The sequence below is a fragment of the Zea mays genome, chromosome 2, assembly GCF_902167145.1.
Source record: "Zea mays cultivar B73 chromosome 2, Zm-B73-REFERENCE-NAM-5.0, whole genome shotgun sequence".
Lineage (NCBI taxonomy): Eukaryota > Viridiplantae > Streptophyta > Magnoliopsida > Poales > Poaceae > Zea > Zea mays.
The window spans coordinates 196,365,884-196,390,278 of NC_050097.1; the positions used below are offsets into that span (position 1 = coordinate 196,365,884).

General features: G+C 50.5%; 1 protein-coding gene across 1 annotated transcript in view; it reads left to right on the forward strand.

Moving 5' to 3' along the window:
• The window catches only part of LOC118476257 (mucin-5AC-like), a gene marked incomplete at its 5' end in the record, with an annotated part of 33,817 nt that extends 19,343 nt beyond the window's left edge, over positions 1–14,474 (forward strand). Inside the window, one exon of the mRNA XM_035965089.1 lies at positions 13,956–14,474. Within this exon, the coding sequence (XP_035820982.1) occupies positions 13,956–14,474 (519 nt within the window). The remainder of the gene's footprint in view (positions 1–13,955) is intronic.
• Positions 14,475–24,395: the final 9,921 nt, after the last annotated feature.

The following is a 24,395-nucleotide window of genomic DNA, read 5'->3' on the forward strand; positions in this document are numbered from 1 at the left end:
CATAATTGTAATTTGTCACAGGCTGCGACCTGTGCCTATAAATAGATGAACAGTACCTCTGTACTATTCACGTGAACCTGTCATTTGCTTTCGCATCACGCTTGTACTTTTGCCTTCCGCAGGACCGAAGGTACATTTGTAATTCGAAGTCATTTATATTCATTAATACAAGTAGAGATAATTCTATGACGATATTCAAATGTTTATTTCATATTCCATGATTTATGCAAATGCTTCATTCTTCGTTGTTATGCTTACGAAGGTATGTCCTTCGTAACCTTCGTCCGAGATGCTTTATATCCCGAAGGGATATATTGTTATGGAGGACGAAGGACCTTAACACCTAACATTTCTTGTGTTGCCTTGTTCTTAATTCTTAGCATTTGAGAACAAGTCCCCAACATTGGCGCCCACCTCCGGTCAACTCACTTCCACCTTTCTGAGCTGATGGCTTCGTTCAACACTCAAGCTGGAGCTGCTTCGGCTTCGAAGCTGGTGCTCCCGATAACAGGCGGTTCTTGCTCAGAGCCAGCTAACAAAAAGCAGAAGAAGGAGGCTCAGAGAAGGGTGCAGCATGTTGGAGTGCAGGGACCCTTCATTAAGTCAAAATGGTCTCACATTCCAATTACCTTCTCTCAGGAAGATCTTCAGCTCAAGGACTATCCTCACAATGATGCTATGGTCATTTCTTGTGTGATCAAAGGGTTTCTGGTTCACAATGTCCTAGTTGACACAGGCAGTGCAGCTGACATCATATTTGCCAAAGCCTTCAGACAGATGCAAGAGCCTGAAGACAAGATTCATGATGCTACGCACCCTCTTTGTGGCTTCGGAGGGCGGCAGATTGTGGCACTCGGGAAGATTACCATGCCGGTAACCTTCGGATTTGTTAATAACACAAGAACTGAGCAAATTGTGTTTGATATTGTTGACATGGAATACCCCTACAACGCCATCATTGGTCGTGGTACCCTAAATGCTTTTGAAGCAATTCTTCACCCAGCTTATCTCTGCATGAAGATACCTTCGGACCAAGGGCCTATTGCTATTCATGGGAGTCAGGAAGCTGCCAGAAGGGCCGAAGGAAGCTGGACTGATTCCAAGGCAATCCATAATATAGATGGAGTTGAAGCTTGTGAACAGTATAAGTTCAGGAGGGAAAAAGCAGCTTCGGCTGATCAGCCGAAGCCCATGCTGCTGTGTGAGGATATAGCAGAGCAGAAGGTGCTATTGGGCTCGCAATTATCTGAAGATCAAGAGAAAACCTTGATAAGGTTTTTATTCAACAATAAAGATGTTTTTGCATGGTCAGCCAATGATCTTTGTGGAGTGAATCGGGATGTTATTGAACATTCGCTCAATGTTGACCCATCCTTCAGACCCCGCAAGCAGAGGCTTCGGAAAATGTCTGATGACAAGGCCGAAGGGGCTCGCAACGAAGTAAAAAGACTCCTAAGTGCAGGAGTTATCAGAGAAGTGAAGTATCCAGAATGGCTAGCTAACACTGTTATGGTGAAGAAGGCCAATGGAAAGTGGAGAATGTGTATTGATTTCACAGATCTCAACAAGGCTTGTCCGAAGGATGAGTTCCCGCTGCCACGGATAGACTCTTTAGTTGATGCAGCAGCTTCTTCGGAACTCATGAGTCTTCTGGATTGTTACTCAGGCTATCATCAAATCTGGATGAAAAAGGAGGATGAGCCGAAGACTAGTTTCATAACCCCAAGTGGTACATATTGCTATCTTCGCATGCCTGAGGGGCTTAAGAATGCAGGAGGGAGCTTCAGCAGGATGACTGCGAAGGTTCTCCAATCTCAGATAGGCAGAAATGTGTTGACCTATGTTGATGACATTATTGTAAAAAGCACGAAGCAAGAAGACCATATTGCTGATCTGCAGGAGACCTTCGCTAGCTTCAGACAAGCTGGTCTGAAGCTGAATCCAGAAAAATGTGTCTTCGGAGTAAAGAAGGGTAAGTTCCTTGGATGCTTGGTTTCAACAAAGGGAATTGAAGCTAATCCAAATAAAATCGAAGCTATACTTCGAATGGAGCCACCAACTACAAGAAAGGGGGCCCAAAGATTGACAGGAAGACTGGCATCTCTTAACAGATTTATATCCAGATCAGCGGAAAGAAATCTACCCTTCTTCGAGGTCTTAAAGTCAGCTGAAGTCTTTCAATGGGGCCCAGCTCAACAAAAAGCTTTCGAAGAACTCAAGCAATACCTGATAGATCTAACAACATTAACTCCACCAATGCCAGGGGCTCCTCTGTTGTTGTATGTGGCAGCTTCGCACTCAGCAGTAAGTGCGGCACTTGTGCAGGAGAAGTTTGATGGACAAATCAAGAAGCAGGTCCCAATATATTTTGTATCTGAGGTCCTTAGTGTCTCAAAGAAAAATTATACAGAACTGGAGAAGGTGTTGTATGCCGTCCTAATGGCATCCAGGAAGCTTCGGCATTATTTTCAGGCATATAATATTATTGTTCCTTCTTCGCAGCCGTTGAAAGATATCATGAGAAATAAAGAAGCTACTGGCCGAATTGGAAAATGGGCTGCGGAGCTTAATGAATTTTACATTGATTATGTGCACAGATCCTCGATCCAGTCTCAAGCATTGGCAGATTTTATTGCCGACTGGACGCCAGGGGCTCAGGGCGAAGAAGCGAATAAAGATGCCGAAGCATGGACAGTGTTTTGTGATGGCTCCTGGGGAACCTTCGGAGCAGGAGCAGCTGCTGTTTTGGTTTCACCGTCCAAGGTCAAAACTTGCTACGCAGCAAGACTGGATTTCAGCTGCACAAATAATATTGCTGAGTACGAAGCCTTGCTCCTGGGTCTTCGGAAACTAAAGGCGATGGGGATCAGGAGGGCGATCCTTAAAACTGATTCTCAGATTGTTTCAGGTCATATTGACAAAAGTTGCAAGGCTAAAGACCCGAAGCTTGAAAAATACCTAGACACAGTCCGAAGGATCGAAGCTTCCTTCGAAGGATTCTCTGTTAAGAATATCCCTCGAGGGCAAAATGAACATGCTGATTTGTTAGCCAGGTCTGCAGCACAGGGGCTGCCGCTACCTTCGGATGTATTCTTCGAAACAATAAAGGCACCTTCGGTGGAGTTACTTGAAAGAGCAGTTCTTACTATTTCCCCTGTGTACAGTGAAGATTGGAGAACTGAAATAATTTCTTACCTTCAGGGCAACTTCCTATCAGATGACGAAGCTTATAATAAAAGAATAGAGGCAAGAGCTCGTCCGTATATCATTATAGAAGGGGAGTTATACAAGCATGGAGTTTGTGCCCCGCTGCTCAAGTGCTTGTCTAGAGCCGAAGGTATAGAATTGATGAAGGAGATACATGCAGGCCTTTGTGGATCCCACATTGGATCCAGGCCGTTACTTGGAAAAGTGTTCCGTCAAGGATTTTATTGGCCGAAGGCAGCTTCGGATGCAGCTGAGTTAGTTCAAAAGTGCGAAGGTTGTCAGAAATGTGCAAGAGATCAAAAACAACCTTCGTCTTTGACACAGCTAATACAACCCATCTGGCCATTGCAAAGGTGGGGCCTCGATCTGCTGGGCCCATTACCACCGGCTCAGGGCAATCTGAAATATGTTGTAGTTGCTGTGGAATATTTTTCCAAGTGGATTGAGGCGAAGCCATTAGCTACAATAACTTCGGCCACTGTCCAAAAATTTTTCTGGCAGAATATTGTCTGTCGCTTCGGAGTGCCGAAGGCTATAACTGTAGATAACGGAACGCAATTTGACTCCGAAGAATTCAGGAATTTTTGTGATCAAATTGGCACGAAGATCCACTTTGCGTCAGTCAGGCACCCGGAGTCAAATGGGCTTGTTGAAAGGGCCAACGGCATCATAATGACAGGAATAATGAAGCTAATCTTCAATCAACCAAGGGGAAAGTGGCCAGATCAGCTTACCAAGGTGGTATGGAGCCATAACACAACAACATCAAGATCTACAGGCTTCACCCCATTTAAGTTGTTATTTGGTGACGAAGCAATAACCCCGGAAGAAGCAAAAGCTGGATCAATAAGAGTGGTAGCTTCGGCAGAATCAGGTCCCGAAGATACTTGTCTCGTGGAAAAAGATGCCCTAGAAGGGATCAGGCTTCAGGCCGTGGAAAATATCAATAAGTACCAGGCTGAAACGGTTAAATGGCGAGATAGAAAGGTCCGGCTAAAAAATATTGAGCCAGGACACTTGGTGCTTCGGAGAGTGGCCAATCCGGATACAGTGGGCAAATTGCAACTGAAATGGGAAGGGCCTTTCTTAGTAGCATCTTCGTCAAGGCCTGGTTCGTACAGACTGAAGGACATGGATGGCAATGAGATTCCAAGATCCTGGAATGCGGATGAGCTTCGGCGGTTTTATGTATAACTCGATGTAATTTTGACTTTTCTTTTCTTTTTCATGGCACCCTTTTCCTTTCTAAAGGGGGAGAAAGGTTTTTAATGGGGCCATCACATGTAATTTTTCTTTTTAGTTTTATAAGAGCAAAATCCCCCAAAGATGTACATGTAAAAGCTGAGAGCGCACCATCGAGTGCCGAAACTGAAAAAGAGAAGAAGCTCCAAAGACGTCCCTAAGGGGATGCAGAGCTTACAGCGAAAAGTCAACGCTGATTCCGCCGAAAGTAAAAGGCGAAGAAGCTCCAAAGACGTTCCCAAGGGAATGCAGAGCTTATACCGTCTAAGTAAAAGACGAAGAAGCTCCAAAGACGTCCCTAAGGGGATGCAGAGCTTACAGCGAAAAGTCAACGCTGATATTGCCTAAGTAAGAGGCAGGAAAGCTCCAAAGTCGTTCCTAAGGGAATGCAGAGCTAATGTGTGGTTGTTTCCAAGCAATGGCTGACAATATGGATTCGGACATATGCTTCGGACATTCATTCGTGCATTACATTACATCATAACATTCGCATGCATAAGCATTCATTCATAGCATTTGTGTTCCCAAGTGGCTGCTTCGGCAAAAAAGTTTCGGAGAAGTGCCTTTTTATGACTTGTTACGCTATGTTGTGTGCAAAAGTGAAAAGTTCCGTTGCTTTGGCACAAAGAAAAGTTTCAGTATAAGGCAGAACTGGATTTTTATGAATCGTTGTGTAAAAGAGAAGTAGTTTTTTATGTTTTGTAAAGAAAAGCTTCGGCAGAAAAGAGAAGTAGTTTTTTATGTTTTGTAGATGAAAGCTTCGGCAGAAAAGAGAAGTAGTTTTTTATGTTTTGTAAAGAAAAGCTTCGGCAGAAAGGAGAAGTAGTCTTTTATGTTTTGTCATGTACAAAAAAGCAAAGCTTCGGCAAAAAGAGGAAGCGACTTCTTAGGCTTCGTTGTGTACGAAAAGAAGGGAAGGTGTTTTTTCGTCTTCGGCTCAAAATACTGATTTCGTCCACATCAAAGCGACTCAAGCAAAGGGTAAGAATATATTACAAGGTATGTACAAAGTTCCTTGAAGATAGTCTAGTTGTATTTACAAGAATATCCTGAGTTTTTCTACAGTACACTTCTTCTGATCTTCATTAAGTTTCAGCTTTGACGACATAATTTAGGCATCATCTTCACCTTCGTCATCCTACATAAATTAAGAGATTATGAGTAAAAATCAAGACCAAAGGAAAAGGTAACTCCGAAGTATCATTTCTTACTGGTTCAAGATGACTTCGTGCTTCGTCTCCAGCTTTCTCCCGCCCGCCTTTTGTCCATATCATTTTTATGAATCTATTGGAGATGCTTCGGGCGAGGTCAGGCATATCATCCAGGATTGATGGAGATAAGGTGAAGTTGGGCCTGTTGACAATTTTTCCGTGTTCGCAGCCGGCCTTCAGAAATGCAGCAGCGGTCCCTCGAGAAGCCACCCAGGCACAGAAGTCACCATGCCCAGCTATGACTTCGTCGAGCTCATCAATCTCCCCCTCAATGTGTTCAAAGGTTTTTGGTAGATCTTCAGCCGAGGGGGTAAATTTTTCGCTGCTAGCTCCAACCGAGTAAAAAATCTTTCTTAATCGTTGAATGCACTTGTTGCTAAACTCCAAGCATTTCTCTTGAAGATTTGTCAGTAGTTTTCTCAAATCTAAATTCTGCTGAGCTTCGGCTTCAAGTTTTTCATTGAGATCTTGTTTTTCTCGTTCAAACTGCTCGGACTGGCGGAGAAGCTTCGAGTTTAGTTCTGATATTTTTGCTTCAGCTTCCGCCAGTAAGCCTTCGGCTGCCTGGAGCTCAAAGTTCTTTTTCTCAAAAGCATCTGATTGCTCTTTTATTTTGTTTTCCAAATTTCTGATTATAATTTCATGCTTTTTATCTTCAAGATCTTGCTGCATTTGCAAGGCTTTGCTCAACAACATACTCTACACAAACACAACCTTTGTCAGTCATGTTTTTATTAGAAGCAATAAAGGTTAAGAAACAAGTCATTCACCTTGAAGTTGGAATAAAATAAACTACCAACGACATGTTGTCGTCGGTAGCGGCTGATGTCTGACTCCAGCTTCGGAAAACCGATACTCTTTGATAAAGTACCGATTACCTTAGCCCCAGCTGAGTCCCGGATGCAGCCCAGTTGTTCATCATCTACACCCCCAAATAGGAGGGCACCTGACTTGTACCCGCAAGACTTGGCGTAGTCTTTAAGTTCTTCTATTTCCTCCTTCGTCAGTTTTTGCCCAACTAAGTTCTGGAAAGTGTATGCTTCGTCGTCCGAAGGGTCTTCGGCTATTTCTTTTCCTTTTTCAGGCACTGTGGCCATGGTTTTTTCAGTAGTAGCACCAGTTTCTTCCGCGGCCATGTCTTCCAAAATCTTGTTGATATTCTTAATCGTGGTTTCTAAGTTTGTATCTTCGGCTGTAGCGGCTTCGGTAGCCGCGACCTCCGAAGCTACGCCTTCAACGATTGCTGCACCTTCGGCAGCTACCGTTTTTTGGATTGACGCCCTTGGCGGCGTCTTATCGATAACTTCAGTTACCGCAATGATTCTTTGCCGCTTGGGTTTGCTTGTCTTCGTCTGATCCGGCTCGTCCACCTTTCGAAAAAGCTTCGTCAGTTGGAGCCCTAGTGGACTTAGCTTCGTAGGCATGGGTTCAGTCATTACCTTTAAAATTTCTTCTATGTCGCTAGTAGAAGGCGGTGTGGGGGTTCTCTCTTCTTCGGATATTTTCCGTTTCGGAGTTGATATTTTCCTTTTCTTCGGAATTTTCTTCTCTGCTGCTGGTTGCTCTTCATCCTTCGTCAGAATTTCAGCCACTCTTTTTCTTTTGTGGCCTTCGGCACCCTTATTCAACTGCTCATAGTCTGGATACTCGAAGCCCAGGGCATCGAATACTCGGTTCAGCCTTCGCTTCGGTCGGGTGCCGAAGGCTGCTGTCATTAATTGATCCTCCTTTTTGGAGTAATTCCCCAAGATTTCATTGCACATTGTCTCAACTGTGTCCAACCACTCTTTGCAGGGTTTCTTAAAGTACTTCTTGAATTTAAAGTGATAAGGCAGACGAACAAGCTCCCCCTCCTTCTTCTCTCCCTCCAGCTTCGGCATCTCCCACTCTTTTAAAGTAGGGAAAACTCTGAATGCCAAAAATTCCTGAACCAGATCCCTGGTGCCAATATGTTCTGAAATAATTTCGAATTCACCCAGAGCGGCCCAGGTAGGACCCTTTAAATCGCCGATGTGGCAGCGTGGCCTCGTCTCTCCGAAGATTAATTCCAGAGGGCTTTGTACCAATTTTTCTCTGTCTTCGTCAACTTTTACGTAGAACCACTCAGACTTCCAGCCTGCTGGCCATTTGCTTCGGTAGCTGATGACAGGACACTTTGTTGTCTTCCGGTAGGCAAAATTGTAACAGCCGAAATTATCATGTAGTCCGTCTGTTCTGGCCTTTGTTTGGTAATGTAATTCGTGAGCTCGGCAGAAGCTGTCGGCAAACGGTTCCACAGCTTGGCTTCGGAGGGCCCAGATATAAACATTGAGTCTAACGATGGCGTTAGGAGTCAATTGGTGAAAATAAATGCCAAACTTTTGCAACACATCTCCAATAATTCCATGGAGAGGAAATCTCAGCCCAGCTTTTAAAAAGCTTTTGAAAATTACAATCTCATCCTTCTCTGGCTTCGGGGTAGTCTCCTCTCCTCCGAAGCGAAGTAGCTTTTTCTGATCTTCTTTGAAAAAACCTGCTTTTACCATCTTCGCAAGGTCAGCCTTTGAAACAGTTGATTTTCCAAAATCCAGGTGACTGGGCTTGCTGGGTGTAGCCATGTGGTAGTCATCTCCGGAGTCAGTCCCATCAATGTTTTCTTCTTCGGCTGTTGTCGGGTTTGCTTCGGCACCAGGCTTCTCTTCCGCAGTCACTAGACCGGAGCGCTGCATCGCTTCGGAGATGGGCACAGTGTTTGAACCTTCGGCTTCGTCTCCCTCACGTACAACTTTGGCAGTAGATCGAATTCTCGCCATTTGATTTTAAGTTTGGGAAGTCAGAAACTTTTTACTTTTTTCTTCTCTCCGAAGCTCTTCTTTCTGACGAAGCGGACGTTGAGAAGCACCTTCGTTCGATTTTGGGACTTAAGCTTCGGCTATGATGAAAAATTTCGGCAGCAAAACAGTGCAAATAGCAATGAATGCTGTAGTAACTTCACAACTACTTGTCAGTTTATATAGTGCTGCAGGTAAGAACGCGAAGCGGCGGAATTGTTACACCAGGCGCGCAGTAACTCGTACCCGCTGCGCAGTGGACCGCAAGGATCAAACAGTAACTCTGCAAGGTGGGACCGACACGCGCTCGGAAGTCGGATCGCTTCTCCGCAACGAGCTCAGGGAAGGTGTTTTTTGGACCTTCGGCTTCCCGAAGCTGAAGAGGCTTTTTTCACGGGTCAAGCTCGTTACGAAGAACGATCTAGCACCGCGAAAGGGGCTACTGTTGGGGTCGTGCTTCGGTGCGCCGAAGGTCTCACACGAAGAAGCAGCTTCGGCTGAAGTCGTCTCCAAGAGATGGCCGAAGGTCCCTTTTCATGGAGCTTCGGCGTTTTGAACCGACATAGAGATAGAATGACCTTTTTACACATATAGGTCTGAGTCAATGCTATAAACTTTCGCAAGGGGCATAATTGTAATTTGTCACAGGCTGCGACCTGTGCCTATAAATAGATGAACAGTACCTCTGTACTATTCACGTGAACCTGTCATTTGCTTTCGCATCACGCTTGTACTTTTGCCTTCCGCAGGACCGAAGGTACATTTGTAATTCGAAGTCATTTATATTCATTAATACAAGTAGAGATAATTCTATGACGATATTCAAATGTTTATTTCATATTCCATGATTTATGCAAATGCTTCATTCTTCGTTGTTATGCTTACGAAGGTATGTCCTTCGTAACCTTCGTCCGAGATGCTTTATATCCCGAAGGGATATATTGTTATGGAGGACGAAGGACCTTAACACCTAACATTTCTTGTGTTGCCTTGTTCTTAATTCTTAGCATTTGAGAACAAGTCCCCAACAAGGACCCTTCCTTTTTATTCAAGGGGCCTACTTCTTCCGGATGCTTTTGAAAATACAGGTTTGTAGCCTGAATTCTCGCATAGTATATGGCATCCTTCACCAGCTTCTTTGCATTATTTTGCAAGACACGTTCAGCGTGCCCCATGTAATCCTCTCCGTCAGGCAACCGATATCGAAGCTACAACATAAAGAATACAAATGGTATAAGTCATAGATTTACAATATTAAGAAACATAACAAAAATAATAAAGAATTCATACCCAAAAGTCATTACGCACAAGTCCCTGTCTGTCGGTGTGGTTTCGTTCCTTTTTAAACTTGTACTCATCCCAGGTACTGACAAGCACCTCATCCTCGGTATCACCGTTTGACACCTTCACTATACCAGGGTAGTGAAGGCGGCAAAGAGAACCCAACGTAAGGTTAACCTGAGTGTGGTGTCCCTTGCCGTCAAAGGACAGGTCCTCCCAATTCCTGCATTACACAAAAACATTAACAATACACATAATAGTTATATTAGATAAGTTAATATATTACACTCACCGATCTCCATGTGGCATGATTAAAGTCCTATCAGCCTCTCGCTCTATCGCGTGACGAGGCTTTACTGAGTGGCTTTTTCTTGAGCGACGTGTGCGTGTCGCTGAAGAGCCTCCCGAGCCATCATCCATCGGGTTGTCAGCCGGTTCGCCCTGTTGGCCCCACTGGTCCCACGCCTGTTGCTGCTCTCTCTGGTGGTCCCACTGGTCCCATGGCTGGTGATGCTGTGCGGCCTGGTCCCATGTCACGTGCTCCACCTCCTCATTGAGCTCCACCTCCTCATTGTGCTGCTCAGCCTCATTGTGCTGCTCCTCCTCAATGTGCTGCTCCTCAGTGTGCTGCTCATCCTGGTACATACAACTCAAGATTTATTTGTAAATATGTAAACAAATTTATTTGTACAAGATATGTTACCTCATCTCCATGTACCGCGCTCAATAGCTCTCGACGTCTGCTGCTGCTCGAAGAACTGCCCTGAAAAAGGCCCAGGCCCTTGAACAACCCTTTCACTGACTTCTTTGATTTTGGCGGCATCCTGCATAAAAAATAAGAAATTATTCATTAGTGCATCAAAAATGACATAATACTTAAAATATAAACAAATGAAATAACAAAACAACTTTACTTGTTAAATATCATCAAAATCAGGATCTATTTGTTCTCTTCTATGCAGAGGTCGCCATGTAACTTTTCTCCTAACAGGTTGTCTTCTCCGCCTCTCGGGAAAAGTTAAGTCGTTAACGTCTGCAACTAGTGAATCTAATGCCGGTGCAGGATCAATATGAAAACTAGTTGGCAACTCTTCTTCTTGAAACACCTCATCAACCTGCTCAAGGTGACCAATTGATATTCGTCCTCACCAGGAGTGTATAGGCGTTCTCGGGGATTTACATTGTACACAACCCTCCATTTAGACAACTTTTTGCATGGATATGTCGAGAAATAAACTTGGTCTGCTTGATGGGCAAGGATATACGTGTCGTGTCCTTGAAGCAATTTCTCAGGTTGGATCTGTGTCATCCCAAATTCGGTCCTATAATACTTCGGGTCATACCATTTACACTCAAAGAAAACTAGCGCTAAAGGCTTATTTCCAGCAAATGTAATCTCGATTATGTTCTTCTGCAAAGTAACAACTTGTGAAGTGTGCTACCTCCTTTAGTTTAAATTGTTCCGCAATACATCCTTCAACTCTTGCCTTATTGCCCACCATTGCTCTAAGCTTCTTTAATGCTCTTTCTATATGAAACATCCACCTATACTGAACAGGACCACCGACCTTAGCCTCATATGGAAGATGTATAAAGAGATGCTGCATAGGATTGAAGAAACCCGGTGGAAATATTTTTTCCAATTTGCACAAAAGCACCGGTGCCTCTTTCTCCAGCTGTTCCATCACATCTCTTCTGATTTCTTTAGCACACAACTGTCTGTAGAAATAGCTAACTTCAGCTAACGTTTTCCACACAGCTTCGGAAATGTACCCACGAAACATTACAGGCATGAGCCTCTCCATAATTATGTGGAAGTCATGGCTCTTCAGTCCATTCATCTTCATTGTCTTCAAGTTCACAGATCTTCTAAAACCAGCGGCATAACCATCGGGGAATTTAATATCCTTCATCCACTTCATCACTTCTTTCCGTTGCTTAGATTTCAGACAATAGTCAGCTTTTGGTTTGCCTCCGTTTTCTCTAAGCACTAGGGTTGGACGATCACATATCACTGCTAAGTCCATGCGTGCCTTGTCATTGTCTTTCGTTTTATCAGGGAAATCCATGCATGTATTTATGAGGGCTTGGCAAAAGTTACTCTCTTGATGCATGACGTCGATGTTGTGCATCAAAATCAATGACTTAGCATAAGGAAGCTCCCACAAGCCACATATGTGAGTCCAGTTATGCTCCTCACCAAAACCTTGATACCTTTTCCCACTCTCGTCTAGGACAAGTTTCATATGCTCTTCTGTAATTTCTATCCCACTACGTCGCTTGGGCGGTCCCTTCGTGACGATGGTGCCCTTCCTAAATTCCTTTCTCTGCCTTCTGAAGGGGTGATTGAAGGGTAGAAAACATCTATGGCAATCAAAGTAACATATCTTGCCACCAGCACTAAGACGAAAACAATCTGTATCTTTAGCACAATAAGGACACGTCAATCTACCATGCACGCTCCATCCAGAGAAAATACCATACGCCATAAAATCATGAACCGAGAACAGATATGCAACACGAAGATTGAATTTCTGCTTCTTGAAGCAGTCATAGGCTTCCACACCTTGCCATAGCTTCTTTAACTCTTCAATCAGTGGTTGAAGCATCACATTGAGGCGTACGCCAGGATGCTCAGGCCCAGGTATAACAAGACATAGGAACATAAACTCATATTTCATGCAAAGAGCAGGTGGAAGGTTGTACGGTATGGCAATGACAGGCCAACATGAATACGACGCAGCGGTCATATTGAACGGCGTGAAACCATCAGTTGCCAAGCCGATACGAACGTTTCTTGCATCGCTGGCAAAATCTGGATCAAATTTGTCAAGAGCCTTCCATGCATCACCATCTGACGGGTGCACCATTAACCCATCTTGTCTGTCCGTACAATCTTTATGCCACCTCATGTGCATAGCGGTCTTCCTCGAGAGAAACAAACGTTTCACTCTAGGAGTGAGAGGCATGTACCGAAGCTGTTTATGTGCAACCTTTGTCACCACCTTCTCCCCATCTTCATTTACAAGCTCCACGTACCTCGACTTTCCACATTTTAAGCATTTCTGTTCTCTGCCATGTTCCTTCCAAAAAAGCATACAGTTGTCTTGGCAAACATCAATCTTCTCATACTCCATACCAATACCTTCAAGCAATTTCTTGGACTGGTACATGTCTTTGGGCATCTTGTGACCCGTAGGAAGAACCTCGCTAATCAAATCCACAAGCTCCTTGTAACAATTAATTGAGAATGCAAACTTAGACTTGATTGACATCAGCCGGGTCACGAATTCCAGCACGGTCACGTTAGTGTGCCCGTGAAGAGGCTCTTCTGACGCTTTGAGTAGGTCGAAGAACTTCTGAACCTCCGGTGTAGGTGAATCATGATGATCTGGTGCCAGTTCAGGCTGCAGATCCTCAAGCATCTGGTCCATCCTATCAACATCATCTTCACCGTCATCAACTTCTACTTCTGCTGCTCGTTCAACATCTTCACCATGGAGATACCAGACCTTATAGCCTGGCACGAAACCATGCGAACACAGGTGTAGTGTGACCTGCCTCTTGGTGTGGCTCGTCATATTTCTACATTTATTGCATGGACACCTAATGTTATCTATTTGTGACAAAGCAGCTGCATGGTCCAGAAACATCTGCGTCTTGGCAAACCATTCACTTGTGTGACACCCACCCTTCTTGAAACCTTCATACATCCAATCACGTCTATCACCCATATTGCGGCTGTGTGTACGAGTAAGAATTGTGTGTGTGAGACATTCATGTTTATAAACGTCACACATACATCTATAGATAAATAGTTAAACTATATATATACATAACATAACTATATATATACATAACATAAACATCACACATACATCTATATATACATAACATAACTATATATATACATAACACATAAACGTCACACATACATATATATATACATAACATATCATCCAATTCATTAACTAATAACATTAAACAACACATTTTATATTTGCAACATAAAATTAAAAATATGAAGACTAATAACACTGTTAATTATCAAATTTAAACAAAACTTAATCACATAACAGTTAACTCCCGTCGGCCATAAAAAACCGACGAAAATAAAACATTACAATATATATAATATACCTTGAATGCTTTGCGCGGACGACGGTGGTGTACGACGTCGGTGGACGACGTCGATGCGGGGAAGCCGCGGCTACCGTGGACGGCGGCGAGTGACGGCGTTGGGCGGGCGACGACGTTCGGCGGCGGTCGTCGGGCGCCCGGGCGGGGGCGGGAGCGGTGGCCGTGGGCGCGGGGCGACGCGGCGTGGGACCGGCAGCCGTGGGCGGGGGCGGCGGCCGTGGGCTCGGTGCGGCGGCTGGGCGAGCGGTGTGACAGCGGCGCGGCGGTGGGCGAGCGGGGCGGCGCCGGGACGGCGGCTGGGCGGCGTGACGGCGGCCGTGCGGCGGGCGAGCGGGGCGGCGGGAGAGCGGGGCGGCGGCGGGACGGCGGCGGGGCGGCGACGTCGGCCGGCGGCGTGCGGGCGGCGGTGGGCAGAACGGCGGCGCGGGCGCAGCGTAGAGAGAGCGCGTTGAAAGAAACAGAAAGGAAGAAGAAAGGCACGGCGGTGGTTATTTTGAATAACTCCCGTCGGCCTGGCGGCGCGGCCGACGGGAGTTATTTAATCGCCGTCGGCTGTACGCGCGGCCGACGGGAGTTACATTAATTCCCGTCGGCTTTACGCGCGGCCGACGGGAGTTAGTTAATCCCCGTCGGCTACGTTGACTGGCCGACGGGAATTAAGTAATTTTCGTCGGCCTTACTTTGGCCGACGGGGATTAATTAATTCTCGTCGGCCCGCACGCAGGCCGACGGGAATTAATGTAGCCGACGAGAATGATTTGAATTGCTGTAGTGACTATACTACTACTACTACTATACTACTATACTACTACTACTACTACTACTACTACTACTACTACTACTACTACTACTACTACTACTACTACTACTACTACTACTACTACTACTACTATACTACTACTACTACTACTATACTACTACTACTACTATACTACTACTACTACTACTACTATACTACTATACTACTACTACTACTACTACTACTACTACTACTACTACTACTACTACTATACTACTACTACTACTACTACTACTACTACTACTACTACTACTACTACTACTACTATACTACTACTACTATACTACTACTACTACTACTACTACTACCTCTACTATACTACTACTACTACTACTACTACTACTACTACTACTACTACTACTATACTACTACTATAGTACTACTACTACTACTATACTACTACTACTACTACTATACTACTACTACTACTACTACTACTACTACTACTACTACTACTACTACTACTACTACTACTATACTACTACTACTACTACTATACTACTACTACTACTACTACTACTACTACTACTACTACTACTACTACTACTACTACTACTACTACTACTATACTACTACTATACTACTACTACTACTACTACTACTACTACTACTACTACTACTACTACTACTACTACTACTACTACTTTAGTACTACTACTACTACTACTACTACTACTACTATACTACTACTACTACTACTATACTACTACTACTACTATACTACTACTACTACTACTACTACTATACTACTACTACTACTATACTACTACTACTACTATACTACTACTACTACTACTACTACTACTACTACTACTACTACTACTATACTACTACTACTATACTACTACTACTATACTACTACTACTACTGCTATACTACTACTACTACTACTATACTACTACTACTACTATACTACTACTACTACTATACTACTACTATACTACTACTACTACTACTATACTACTACTACTACTACTACTACTACTACTACTACTACTATACTACTACTACTACTACTATACTACTACTACTACTACTACTACTACTACTATACTACTACTACTACTACTACTACTTCTTTAGTACTACTACTACTACTACTACTACTACTACTACACTACTACTACTTGTCGGGGACCATAATTAGGGGTACCCTCAAGACGCCTAATTCTCAGCTGGTAACCCCCATCAGCATAAAGTTGCAAAGGCCTGAGGGGTATGATTAAGTCAGGGATCAGTCCACACGAGTGACTCGATCACGCTTCACCTGAGCCTAGCCTCGGCCAAGGGCAGCCGACCTCGAGAGACTTCCGTCTCGCCCGAGGCCCCCCTTTTTACGGCGGACACATCACCGGCTCGCCCGAGGCCTTGGCTTCACTCAGAAGCAACCCTGACTAAATCGCCACACCGACTGACCAAGTTGCAGGAGCATTTAACGCAAAGGTGGCCTGACACCTTTATCCTGACACGCGCCCCCCCCGGCAGAGCCGAAGTGACCGCCGTCACTCCACCGCTCCACTAACCAGTCTGACAGAAGGACAGCGCCGCCTGCGCCACTCCGACTGCAGTGCCACTCGACAGAGTGAGTCTGACAGGCAGTCAGGCCTTGCCAAAGGCGCCACGACGAACTCCGCTCCGCCCGACCCCAGGGCTCGGACTCGGGCTAAGACCCGGAAGACGGCGAACTCCGCTCCGCCCGACCCCAGGGCTCGGACTCGGGCTAAGACCCGGAAGACGGTGAACTCCGCTCCGCCCGACCCCAGGGCTCGGACTCGGGCTAAGACCCGGAAGACGGCGAACTCCGCTCCGCCCGACCCCAGGGCTCGGACTCGGGCTAAGACCCGGAAGACGACGAAACTCCGCCTCGCCCGACCCCAGGGCTCGGACTCCGCCCTGGCCTCGGCCGAACGACCTCCGCCTCGCCCGACCCCATGGCTCGGACTCGGCCTCGGCAACAGAAGACAGACTCAACCTCGGCTTCGGAGGAGCCCCCACGTCACCCTGCCTAGGGCACAGACCCGCCACGTCAACAGAGAGCGCCATCATCGTCCTACCCCGAATCGACTCGGGTCACGGAGAACAAGACCGGCGTCCCATCCGGCCAGCTCCGCCGGATGGGCAATGATGGCGCTCCACAAGCTCTGTGACGACGGCGGCCCCCAGCTCTCTTACGGAAGCAGGGCGACGTCAGCAAGGACTCGACCGCTCCAACAGCTGTCCCTCCGCCAGGCTCCGTCGCACCTCCGACAGCCACGACATCACGCCAGCAAGGTGCCAAGACCTCTCCGGCTGCCACATTGGCATGTACCTAGGGCGCTAGCTCTCTCTCCGCTAGACACGTAGCACTCTGCTACACCCCCCATTGTACACCTGGATCCTCTCTTTACGACTATAAAAGGGAGGACCAGGGCCTTCTTAGGAAAGGTTGGCCGCGCGGGACCGAGGACGGGACAGGCGCTCTCTTGGGGCCGCTCGCTTCCCTCACCCGCGTGGACGCTTGTAACCCCCCTACTGCAAGCGCACCCGACCTGGGCGCGGGACGAACACGAAGGCCGCGGGACTTCCACCTCTCTCACGCTCGACTCCGGCCACCTCGCCTCTCCCCCCTTCGCGCTGGACCACGCGCTCGACCCATCTGGGCTGGGGCACGCAGCACACTCACTCGTCGGCTTAGGGACCCCCCTGTCTCGAAACGCCGACAGTTGGCGCGCCAGGTAGGGGCCTGCTGCGTGCTGACGAACAGCTCCCCGTCAAGCTCCAGATGGGCAGTCTCCAGCAACCTCTCCGGCCCGGGGCGGTGCTTCGTTTCGGGACTCTTGAGTTCATGTCCTTCGACGGCAGCTACGACATGATACTTCTTCCACCGCCGCGCGACAACGACAATGGCGGCCGACAACCCGCCCACCGGCGGCGGAATCGACGACATCTTCCCCGCGTGGTGGAAGAGCAACATTCGAGCTCGCTCCGTTCTCTCCCCCGCCAACGGAGGAGGAGGCGGGGCCATCAAGGCCAAGCGGGAGGCCGCGCTTTGTTGGCCGTCGAGCGAATCGACGCCCCCGACGCCCCGACGGAAGGCACGCCGGACGTCGACCTCGCGTTCAAGACGAAGGCAAGCGCCGTCCCCCCGTGACACGCTGACCCCGAGCAAGAAGACGACGCCGGCGCGCTCGCGGAAAGCCTGCAGGACGTCGCCCCCGTACCTGAGATGACGGTGCAACTAGTCCCCGATGTGACTACGTCGCTCCTCGTCGACCAAAAGGTACCGACTAACTCCCATCTTACGTCATTTCGACTCGGCCTCAACCCGCCAAACGACCTCGCTTTGGCGGGCGCTCTCATTGAGGCGAGTGCAACCCCACTGGGGTTTCGTATGCGGTCGCCTTGGGACCGGCTGACGGACGTCTCGACCTACGGGCCCTCTGGGTCCGAGGAAGATGACGATCCCTGCATCTGTTGGGATTTCTCCGGACTTGGCAACCCCAGTGCCATGCGGGACTTCATAACCGCATGTGACTACTGCCTATCCGACTGTTCCGACGGAAGCCGCAGCCTTGGCGACGAGAGCTGCGGCCCAAGCCGCGAATGTTTCCACATCGAGCTAGGGGATCCCTCCGAAGGCAACCATCTCGGCATGCCGGAGGACGGTGATCTTCCTAGGCCGGTGCCTCGCGCCGACATCCCACGGGAGCTAGCTGTGGTCCCCGCTCCGGCGGGGGGTTACGACCCACAACTCGAGCAAGTCCGCGAGGCGCAGGCCAGGCTCAACGAGGGAACAGGAGCGCTTGAGCCGATCCGTCGGGACGTCGGGCAGGTATGGGCGGGCCAACCCCTGGCCGGAGAAATACGTCACCTGCCCCGAGGTCTCCAGCAACCCGTCGCCAACGATGTCAGGGTCAGGCCGCCGCCCGCATCCAGCGGGGTTGGTCAGAACCTGGCAGCCGCAGCGATGCTCCTCCGCGCGATGCCGGAGCCATCAACCACCGAGGGTCGGCGAATCCAGGGAGAGCTCAAGAATCTCCTGGAAGGCGCTATGGCCCGACGGGCCGAGAGCACTGCCTCCCGAAGGCAGGGATATCCCTCGGAACCTCATGCCGCGACTTCCCGATTCATGCGGGAAGCCTCGGTCTACACCGGGCGCACGCGCAACACCGCGCCTGCGGCCCCGGGCCACCTCGGCAACGAGCACCATCGACGCGATCGTCGGGCCCACCTCGACGAAAGGGTGCGCCGAGGCTACCACCCCAGGCGTGGGGGGCGCTACGACAGCGGGGAGGATCGGAGTCCCTCGCCCGAACCACCCGGTCCACAGGCCTTCAGTCGGGCCATCCGACGGGCGCCATTCCCGACCAGGTTCCGACCCCCGACTACTATCACGAAGTACTCGGGGGAAACGAGACCGGAACTGTGGCTCGCGGACTACCGCCTTGCCTGCCAACTGGGTGGGACGGACGACGACAACCTCATCATCCCTAACCTCCCCCTATTCCTCTCCGACACTGCTCGCGCCTGGTTGGAGCACCTGCCTCCGGGGCAGATCTCCAACTGGGACAACTTGGTCCAAGCCTTCGCTGGCAATTTCCAGGGCACATACGTGCGCCCCAGGAATTCCTGGGACCTTCGAAGCTGCCGGCAACAGCCGGGGGAGTCGCTCCGGGACTACATCCGGCGATTCTCGAAGCAGCGCACCGAGCTGCCCAACATCACCGACTCGGATGTCATCGGCGCGTTCCTCGCCGGCACCACTTGCCGCGACCTGGTGAGCAAGCTGGGTCGCAAGACCCCCACCAGGGCGAGCGAGCTGATGGACATCGCCACCAAGTTCGCCTCTGGCCAGGAGGCGGTCGAGGCTATCTTCCGAAAGGACAAGCAGCCCCAGGGCCGCCCGTCGGAAGAGGCTCCCGAGGCGTCTGCTCCGCGCGGCGCCAAGAAGAAAGGCAAGAAGAAGTCGCAATCGAAACGCGACGCCGCTGACGCGGACCTTGTCGCCGCCGCCGAGTACAAGAACCCTCAGAAGCCCCCCGGAGGTGCAAACCTCTTCGACAAGATGCTCAAGGAGTCGTGCCCCTACCATCAGGGGCCCGTCAAGCACACCCTCGAGGAGTGCGTTATGCTTCGGCGTCACTTCCACAGGGCCGGGCCACCCGCCGAGGGTGGCAGGGCCCGCGACGACGACAAGAACGAAGATCACCAAGCAGGAGAGTTCCCCGAGGTCCGCGACTGCTTCATGATCTATGGAGGGCATGCGGCGAATGCCTCGGCTCGGCATCGCAAGCAAGAGCGCCGGGAGGTCTGCTCGGTGAAGGTGGCGGCGCCAGTCTACCTAGACTGGCCCGACAAGCCCATCACCTTCGACCAGGCCGACCACCCCGACCATGTGCCGAGCCCGGGGAAATACCCGCTCGTCGTCGACCCCGTTGTCGGCAATGTCAGGCTCACCAAGGTCCTGATGGATGGGGGCAGCTGCCTCAACATCATCTACGCCGAGACCCTCAAGCTCCTGCGCATCGATCTGTCCTCCGTCCGAGCAGGCGCTGTGCCCTTCCACGAGATCATCCCTGGGAAGCGCGTCCAGCCCCTCGGGCGACTCGACCTCCCCGTCTGCTTCGGGACGCCCTCCAACTTCCGAAGGGAGACCCTGACGTTCGAGGTGGTCGGGTTCCGAGGAACCTACCACGCCGTACTAGGGAGGCCATGCTACGCGAAGTTCATGGCCGTCCCCAACTACACCTACCTGAAGCTCAAGATGCCGGGCCCCAACGGGGTCATCACCGTCGGCCCCACGTACAAACACGCGTTCGAATGTGACGTGGAGTGCGTGGAGTACGCCGAGGCCCTCGCCGAGTCCGAGGCCCTCATCGCCGACCTGGAGAACCTCTCCAAGAAGGTGCCAGACGTGAAGCGCCATGCCGGCAACTTCGAGCCAGCGGAGACGGTTAAGGCCGTCCCTCTTGACCCCAGTGGCGACACCACCAAGCAGATCCGGATCGGTTCCGGGCTCGACCCCAAATAGGAAGCAGTGCTCGTCGACTTTCTCCGCGCAAACGCCGACGTCTTTGCGTGGAGTCCCTCGGACATGCCCGGCATACCGAGGGATGTCGCCGAGCACTCGCTGGATATTCGGGCCGGAGCCCGACCCGTCAGGCAGCCTCTGCGCCGATTCGACGAGGAGAAGCGCAGAGTGATTGGCGAAGAGATCCACAAGCTAATGGCAGCAGGGTTCATCAAAGAGGTATTCCATCCCGAATGGCTTGCCAACCCTGTGCTTGTGAGGAAGAAAGGGGGGAAATGGCGGATGTGTGTGGACTACACTGGTCTCAACAAAGCATGTCCGAAGGTTCCCTACCCTCTGCCTCGCATCGATCAAATCGTGGATTCCACCGCTGGGTGCGAAACCCTGTCCTTCCTCGATGCCTACTCAGGGTATCACCAGATCCGGATGAAAGAGTCCGACCAGCTCGCGACTTCTTTCATCACGCCGTTCGGCATGTACTGCTATGTCACCATGCCGTTCGGTTTGAGGAATACGGGCGCGACGTACCAGCGGTGCATGAACCATGTGTTCGGCGAACACATCGGTCGCACAGTCGAGGCCTACGTCGATGACATCGTAGTCAAGACAAGGAAGGCTTCTGACCTCCTCTCCGACCTTGAAGTGACATTCCTATGTCTCAAGGCAAAAGGAGTCAAGCTCAATCCTGAGAAGTGTGTCTTCGGGGTGCCCCGAGGCATGCTCCTAGGGTTCATCGTCTCCGAGCGAGGCATTGAAGCCAACCCGGAGAAGATCGCGGCCATCACCAGCATGGGACCCATCAAGGACTTAAAAGGTGTACAAAGGGTCATGGGATGCCTCGCGGCCCTGAGCCGCTTCATCTCACGCCTCGGCGAAAGAGGTCTGCCTCTGTACCGCCTCTTAAGGAAGGTCGAGTGTTTCGCTTGGACCCCTGAGGCCGAGGAAGCCCTCGGCAACCTGAAGGTGCTCCTTACGAAGGCGCCTGTCTTGGTGCCCCCGGCGGATGGAGAAGCCCTCTTGGTCTACGTCGCCGCGACCACTCAGGTGGTTAGCGCCGCGATTGTGGTCGAGAGGCAAGAGGAAGGGCATGCATTGCCCGTTCAGAGGCCGGTCTACTTCGTCAGCGAAGTACTGTCCGAGACCAAGATCCGCTACCCACAAGTTCAAAAGTTGCTGTATGCTGTGATCCTGACAAGGCGGAAGCTGCGACACTACTTCGAGTCTCATCCGGTAACTGTGGTGTCATCCTTCCCCCTGGGGGAGATCATCCAGTGCCGAGAGGCCTCGGGCAGGATCGCAAAGTGGGCGGTGGAAATCATGGGCGAAACGATCTCGTTCGCCCCTCGGAAGGCCATCAAGTCCCAGGTGTTGGCGGACTTCGTGGCCGAATGGGTTGACACCCAGTTGCCGACGGCTCCGATCCAACCGGAGCTCTGGACCATGTTTTTCAACGGGTCGCTGATGAAGACAGGAGCCGGCGCGGGCCTGCTCTTCATCTCGCCCCTTGGAAAGCAACTGCGCTACGTGCTGCGCCTCCATTTCCCGGCGTCCAACAATGTGGCCGAGTATGAAGCTCTGGTCAACGGGTTGCGGATCGCCATCGAGCTAGGGGTCAGACGCCTCGACGCCCGCGGTGATTCGCAGCTCGTCATCGACCAAGTCATGAAGAACTCCCACTGCCGCGACCCGAAGATGGAGGCCTACTGCGACGAGGTTCGGCGCCAGGAAGACAAGTTCTTCGGGCTCGAGCTCAACCACATCGCTCGGCGCTACAACAAAACCGCAGACGAGCTGGCTAAAATAGCCTCGGGGCGAACGACGGTCCCCCCGGACGTCTTCTCCCGGGATCTGCATCAACCCTCTATCAAGATCGACGACGCGCCCGAGCCCGAGGTACCGTCGGCTCAGCCCGAGGCACCCTCAGCACAGCCCGAGGTACCCTCGGCCCCCGAGGGCGAGGCACTGGACGTCGAGGAAGAGCAGAGCGGGGCCACGCCAGATCGAGATTGGCAGGCCCCGTACCTGCAATATCTCCGTCGAGGAGAGCTACCCCCCGACCAAGTCGAGGCTCGGCAGGTAGCGCGACGCGCCAAGTCGTTCGTCCTGCTGGGCGATGAAGAGGAGCTCTACCATCACAGCCCCTCGGGCATCCTCCAGCGATGCATCTCCATCGCCGAAGGTCGGGAACTGCTGCAAGAAATACACTCGGGGGCTTGCGTCCATCACGCAGCGCCCCGAGCCCTTGTCGGGAATGCTTTCCGACAAGGCTTCTACTGGCCAACGGCGGTGGCTGACGCCACTAGAATTGTCCGCACCTGCGAAGGGTGCCAATTCTATGCGAAGCAGACCCACCTGCCCGCTTAGGCTCTGCAGACGATACCCATCACCTGGCCCTTCGCTGTATGGGGTCTGGACCTCGTCGGTCCCTTGCAGAAGGCGCCCGGGGGCTACACGCACCTGCTGGTCGCCATCGACAAATTCTCCAAGTGGATCGAGGTCCAACCTCTGAACAGCATCAGGTCCGAGCAGGCAGTGGCGTTCTTCACCAACATCATCCATAGCTTCGGGGTCCCAAACTCCATCATCACTGACAACGGTACCCAGTTCATCGGCAAAAAATTCTTGGATTTTTGCGAGGATCACCATATCCGGGTGGACTGGGCCGCCGTGGCTCATCCCATGTCGAATGGGCAAGTAGAGCGTGCCAACGGCATGATTCTACAAGGGCTCAAGCCTCGGATCTACAACGACCTCAACAAGTTCGGCAAGCGGTGGATGAAGGAACTCCCCTCGGTGGTCTGGAGCCTAAGGACGACGCCGAGTCGTGCCACGGGTTTCACGCCGTTTTTCCTGGTCTACAGGGCTGAAGCTATCTTGCCCACTGACCTGGAATACGGCTCCCCGAGGACGAGGGCCTACACCGATCAAAGCAACCAAGCTAGCCGAGAAGAATCGCTGGACCAGCTGGAGGAGGCTCGGGACAGGGCCTTACTACACTCGGCGCGGTACCAGCAGTCCCTGCGACGCTACCACGCCCGAGGGGTCCGGTCCCGAGACCTCCAGGTGGGCGATCTGGTGCTTCGGCTGCGGCAAGACGCCCGAGGGAGGCACAAGCTCACGCCCCCCTGGGAAGGGCCATTCGTCATCGCCAAAGTTCTGAAGCCCGGAACATACAAGCTGGCCAACAATCAAGGCGAGATCTACGGCAACGCTTGGAACATCAAACAGCTACGTCGCTTCTACCCTTAAGATGTTTCCAAGTTGTTCATATACCTCGCACCTACGCAAAGTTTAGTCGTCATGGAAGGGTCGGCCTAGCCTCGGCAAAGCCCGACCCTCCCTCGGGGGCTAAAAGGGGGGAGACCCCCTCTGCGTCGAATTTTTCCTCGAAAAAGGATCTCTTTTTAGCAGGATTACTTTCGTGCTTCTTGACTACTTCGGAAAGCGGATCCTGGAAACGACGGAGTACACGTAAGCAGCCAAGGCTGACCAAGCCGAGGGACTCCTACGCCTCCGGGATACGGATACCTCACTCGTCACCTTCTGCGATAAGTAACTCGCGTTCGGATAAAGCGACTCCGTGGACCGAACAAGTCTTCACGTTCGGAAGCTCTCCTGCCGAAGCAGTCCTTCAAGCTTTCTCGACTAAGTCGGGGACAGGGCCTCATGAACGGGTGAAAGTATGCGTAAGCGGC